General features: G+C 54.2%; 1 protein-coding gene and 1 long non-coding RNA gene across 3 annotated transcripts in view; one reads left to right on the top strand and one right to left on the bottom strand.

The window, feature by feature from the left end:
• Window positions 1-394: 394 nt before the first annotated feature.
• Window positions 395-5,133, bottom strand: part of UPP2 (uridine phosphorylase 2) — an 8,351-nt gene continuing 3,612 nt past the window's right edge. For both annotated transcript variants that reach the window (XM_086896456.1, XM_086896457.1), the window contains 4 exons: window positions 3,822-3,936; window positions 3,046-3,255; window positions 1,689-1,835; window positions 395-1,128 (listed from right to left, as the gene is read on the bottom strand). In XM_086896456.1, the coding sequence (XP_086752582.1) occupies window positions 980-1,128; window positions 1,689-1,835; window positions 3,046-3,255; window positions 3,822-3,936 (621 nt within the window). In that variant the 3' untranslated portion in view covers window positions 395-979. The remainder of the gene's footprint in view (window positions 1,129-1,688; window positions 1,836-3,045; window positions 3,256-3,821; window positions 3,937-5,133) is intronic.
• The window catches only part of LOC147652338 (uncharacterized), a 7,340-nt gene continuing 3,165 nt past the window's right edge, over window positions 959-5,133 (top strand). The window contains exon 1 of the long non-coding RNA XR_015288902.1: window positions 959-5,133. This exon is cut by the window's right edge and continues 818 nt beyond it. This is a non-coding gene — a long non-coding RNA (uncharacterized LOC147652338).

The following is a 5,133-nucleotide window of genomic DNA, read 5'->3' as shown; positions in this document are numbered from 1 at the left end:
GTAAATAGGCTTCTCAACCTGCACCACTTGCAGCCCTGCTTTGTGGGTTTGGCTGGGTAGGAGAGCCAGTTCAGAGCTCAGCTGTCTATGCCAGGGTTGAAGCATGGGCAGTTCATTCCCAATTGTACTTTATAAAAAGTTTGATGAGAATTTCTCTGTGAAAATTAAGTTATTTGGTTTCAAGATAGACTATTTATTTGTGAATTTTGGCGGTGAGAAAAGTGTCTTTAATGTTTAACTGGTGCTTGAAGGTCAGCTCAACCACAGTTGGGTGCTGTGGTGTCCCTCTGCTACTCAAACTCTGTCATGTGCCTGTTTGTGACATCTTTAAATACTGTAGGAATGAAAATACGAACGGCCTTTTTAACAGCAGTAACAATACTGGGCACAAATATGGGTTAATTTTTCATGTCATTTACTTAGGTTTTGTCTTTATGCTCAAAGCAAAGGGATCTCCTTCCTGGAAAATCGCTGTGGGCGGGAGTGCCCTTAACAGGACAGGCGGCTGAGCCAGGAGTGAGGAGCCTGCAGCTCTGTTCCACAGCCTGAATTTCTGGTCAGTGCGGATCGTGTGCCATGTGCGGTTCCAGCCGCGCTCAGGCCGGCAGCTCCCGCCCCGCGGTGTCCGCTGGCTGCGCCGCTCCTGCCCGGAGCTCTCCCGTTCCCGGAGCAGGGTCCGTGATCCGGGCCGGGCCCGGAGCTCTCCCGTTCCCGGAGCAGGGTCCGTGATCCGGGCCGGGCCCGGAGCTCTCCCGTTCCCGGAGCAGGGTCCGTGATCCGGGCCGGGCCCGGAGCTCTCCCGTTCCCGGAGCAGGGTCCGTGATCCGGGCCGGGCCCGGAGCTCTCCCGTTCCCGGAGCAGGGTCCGTGATCCGGGCCGGGCCCGGAGCTCTCCCGTTCCCGGAGCACAGTCCGTGGGCCGGGCCGGTTCCGGAGCTGTTCCTCTCCCGGCGGGGAGCCCCGTGCCTGTGCCGTCACCGTCAGGCCGTGGGGAAAAGTCCCAGGCGCTTGCGGATGAAGGCGGCGATCAGGCGCTGCGGCCGCTGCTGGTACTCCCACAACACCTCGTGGGACGCCCGGATCTGGTCCCCCTCCAGCCGGTCCAGGAGCGTCACGCAGACGACGGCGGCTGCAGGAGAGCGGAGCTCGATCACCTCACGGCCCGGCCCTCCTGCCCTGCCCTCACGGCTCCCCCGCCGGCCCTCCAGGCCCTCCTGTCCGGCCCCTCCCTGCCTTCCTGCCCGGCCCTCACGGCCCGGCTCCCCCGCCGGCCCTCCCGGCCCTCCTGCCCGGCCCCTCCCTGCCTTCCTGCCCGGCCCTCACGGCCCGGCTCTCCTGCCCGGCCCTCCTGCCCTGCCCTCCCGGCTCTCCTGCCCGGCCCTCCCGGCCGGAGCCGGGCACCGCGGCTCCGCCGCCCCGGGCTCTGCTCCTCAAACCCCCGGGGACTGCGGCACACGGCCGGGACCTGCTGTAGGACCAGGACGGGTGTGAGGGGAGCAAGCTGTGCGTTTGTCCAGCAGGCACTCAGGTCTTCTAATGCTTGGCTTTTATTGAGCTATGAAGTTTGCTTTAGCGTCCTTTTCTAGGTAAAGTAATTAAGGATGTGTGTTTGGCTTTCTGTCACTGAACAGGACCCTTAGAGGGGGTTAAGCCCGGGCGTGGGGAGGAGGTGGAAGTGACAGGACTCACCTTTGAGGCCACACAGTCCACACAGGGCAGCGAATGCTGCGGACTCCATCTCAATATTCCTCACGCCAGCGTCATAAGCCCTCCTTAAGTACTCCAACTTTTTTTCACTGGAAAAAGAGCATAATGCACCATCTAATCTTCCCTGACCTGGAAAGGAAGCAGAGAACCATCACTGTTGGCCGTGCATGGGGTCATGGGACACAGGGCCTAAGTGCAAATGGGAAGTCCAGCAGTGCCCACATTCTGTCTGAGGCCCACACAGTTTTCCTATGAGCAGCTGGTTAATTTGTATTCCCCTCAGTGCTAAAGCCAGCGCGATGCATCTCTGTGTAGGGGAGAGAATGCTGCAGGTTTCAACACTGGTAGAAGGTCGAGTCAGCCCACAGCTGGGAGGTACCGGGGGATGCTGTGCTCTGAGGGACAGGCCATTGCTGCATAGCCGCTGGGAAGGCCTGCCAGGTTAAATCTCAAAAATGCCAGCTGACTGTGGAAGAGGTACAACAAGCTGTGCCAAATGGGAACACTGAAGAGAAGAAACCCCTTTAATGTGGGTTTAATTTTTCTGCAGGGGCTGCTGTGGGTGGAAGCTGGAGCTGCTTGCAGAGGCATTCCTGGTGCGGGCAGCACTGGTGCTGGTTGGGGAGCTGGTCCCGGGGCACTGGTGCTGCCCCAGTGCAGCTGCAGGTACCGCTGCAGGCAGGACTAACGCAGGGTTCAGTGGGGGCAGGCACCCCAACCCTCTCCTCTCACCCCTCGGGGGCTCTGGCTGTCCTGCCCCACGCAGCTCCTCCTCTCGCAGTGGCTGAATGCCGTGGGGCAGGAAATGCTCACCTGTGGCTGGGCCAGCCTGGGACTGCCCTTCAGTTTATTGCTGTGCCTGCTTTAATCCTCTCAAATGGCTTTTTGTTTAAATAAAATACGGACTTGAGCAATACACAGATGGCTGCATCTACAAGCAGATCTAAAGGTTTATAAATAGTGCTCAGATTATTAATTCTTCATTTATTACGTTTCATCTACTCTGCAATCAACATTTAATTTTGCAAAGGAAACGGTTCCAGAGTAACCAAAGTTTGTTTATGGAAATCTCACAGGCAACCTAATGTTTTCCTAGTGTTTGGTAGTTCTGAAGTGACATCTTGCTGTAGGGGAGCAGCTTGGCAGCAAACTCAGCAAGGTGCCAACAGAGGTACTGTGTGGTACTGTGTGTTCTGAGGGTACCCCTGCTCTGCCTGGGCCCCCAGCCCCACGTGGCTCTCTGCCTGCAGTGCTCCTGGGGCCTGGGTTCCCTGGATAGCTTTGTCCAAGGAAGAGGGAAATGGCATGACGTGGTGGGGAAGGACAAAGCTGGTTTTACCTTCGTAGAAGTCGTAGGTGCACATGGTATGGCCGATGAGCGTGGGGAAGTCGGGAATGTCCCTGCTGCAGGCGAGTAGTTCCTCCGCAAGGTCCTTGTCCAGCTCGGTGCTCCGCACCACCACATCATCCAGCACCACCTGCTCAAAGCGTGGCTGGAAGGAGGAGTCCACGGCCGTGTCAGTGATCACAACAGACCCGGCCTCGATCCCTGTGGAAATGGAAGAGCTCATAACACCTGTGTCCTGCTGCTGAACTTCAGCACAATAGGAAAATCCAAGAGATCTGTGTGTGCTTGTGGGGCTCTTCAGTGAGTAAAGATATCAGAGAATAAGTGAAATTCATGAAGTACAGATGTAGAAGTAAAATGTACAGAATCAGCACAAGATAAGGGATTGTGAGAATGTGCTGAGTGACAGGAGTTTAGCTGCTTCTGGCCTGCAGAGATCGTGTACCCCCTACCAACTTGTGCAGGTGTGGGCAGCACCACTGCCTCAGCTAGAGGACACGGATTCATTTGGGCCACCACTAACCCATGCTTTCTGTTTGGAAAGTGACACATGGCTGTAGTGGAGTCAAGGCCTTTGTACACTCTGAGAATGTGCACTTTGCCAAGCCACTCACTACAAGTTTTCTAGGTTTAACCGGAATCAAAATACCGTGTTTGATATTTAGAGACCTGATAAAATGCTGCAGTTCAGAACTGCAGGACCTATTTCTGAGAGTTCTTTTTAACAATAGCTGTTTTGTTCTGAAGAAAGACCATGAATCGCTTACCTAAGCCCCCAGAAGTACCGATGCGTATAATAGTAACATCCCGGCATTTTGCATGGTGCAGCAGTTTGATCAGCTCATGAAGCATAATGGAAATGGAAGGGATGCCCATTCCATGCTGTTGGAAGGAGAGAAAAGAGAAACATCAGTCCCCAGAAGGCTGCAGCAGGTGACAGGTACATGGCTGCAACGAGCTCAGGGTTATGCTGTGCCCTCTTCTGCTGGTGATGCCAATAGCAATTTTTTTGAGGGGGAAGAGACATCTTGGGGTCTTTTTAACCTCTTTTCCTCCCTTTGATGCATTGAAGGCTCCTCAGGTCAGTAGAGCTGGTGTTCATCCCCAGGGACCCCGTGTGGACACACAGATGGTGCCTGTCCTTCAAGGAAGGTCCACAAATACATCCCAACATCTGAATGCTCCAAGACCTTCCCCATGCACTGCCAATCCTTACACCACATGCTGACTCGCACTTTGTTGTGTCCTGCTCATGCTCTGGAAGTGGTGAATTTCAATGAGGACAACCTGAGCCTTCACTTCTCCATGTGCCTTCCAGCCTGTCCTCACCCCATGATGGAGCCATCTCTGCTACGTTGCTGGGCACAAAGAACAATGGAAGGGTTTGTGTCCCTCGGTGAGGACAGGCTTCAGGGTCAGGTATTTGCTGTGTGCCTTGCAGACTGCTTGTCCCTCTTCCTGGCTCAAATTCCCTGCCCTGCTGCCCTTCTGTTGCCAACACCTGCCTGGCTACTGGCTCCCCACTGCTGGCACTGGCTTGTTCCCATCCTCCACGGGCCATGTAGCCCTGCTCCCACCTCTGCTGCTGCTGGCAGATGTCCTGCAGGCCTGGAGCTGCTGGGGCTTCTGATACATCTGCTCAGTGCTCCCTTGCTTGGTCATCTGCCTTCTGCTCCACTGCTAGACCAACATCCTTTTCCTAGCTTAACTTTTAAGTCCAAAAAGTGTTTGGTGCTGTGGAGTTTGGTTTTTCATCTTGAAAATGCCTCATTTTCATTTTTGGTTTTGCTGTCATCTTCAAAAACCTGAAGGAAGCATGTATGGAAGCTCCATTGGTTAAGGTACACAGCCAACAAAAACAACAGTTTTTGTGTTGCTTTGTCTCCTTTCTCTTGTCTGTGAGACCAATGCTCTGTTTGCCTTGTGTCGTGTTTTAAATATGAAACCTTTTTACATGTTGTTATTCTGGAACATCAGCCTGGCTTATTCACCAATGCCTAAAAAATTTATTCTCATTGTAAATATTCAGAGCTGGAATCTGTGTTCCTGCCCCCGTATGTTTGAGCTCAGTTGTGTTTC

Source organism: Cyanistes caeruleus, chromosome 7 (assembly GCF_971803275.1).
Source record: "Cyanistes caeruleus chromosome 7, bCyaCae1.hap1.1, whole genome shotgun sequence".
Taxonomy (NCBI): domain Eukaryota; kingdom Metazoa; phylum Chordata; class Aves; order Passeriformes; family Paridae; genus Cyanistes; species Cyanistes caeruleus.
The sequence above is the reverse complement of the archived record's forward strand: the minus strand, read 5'-3'. Positions and strand labels throughout refer to the sequence as shown.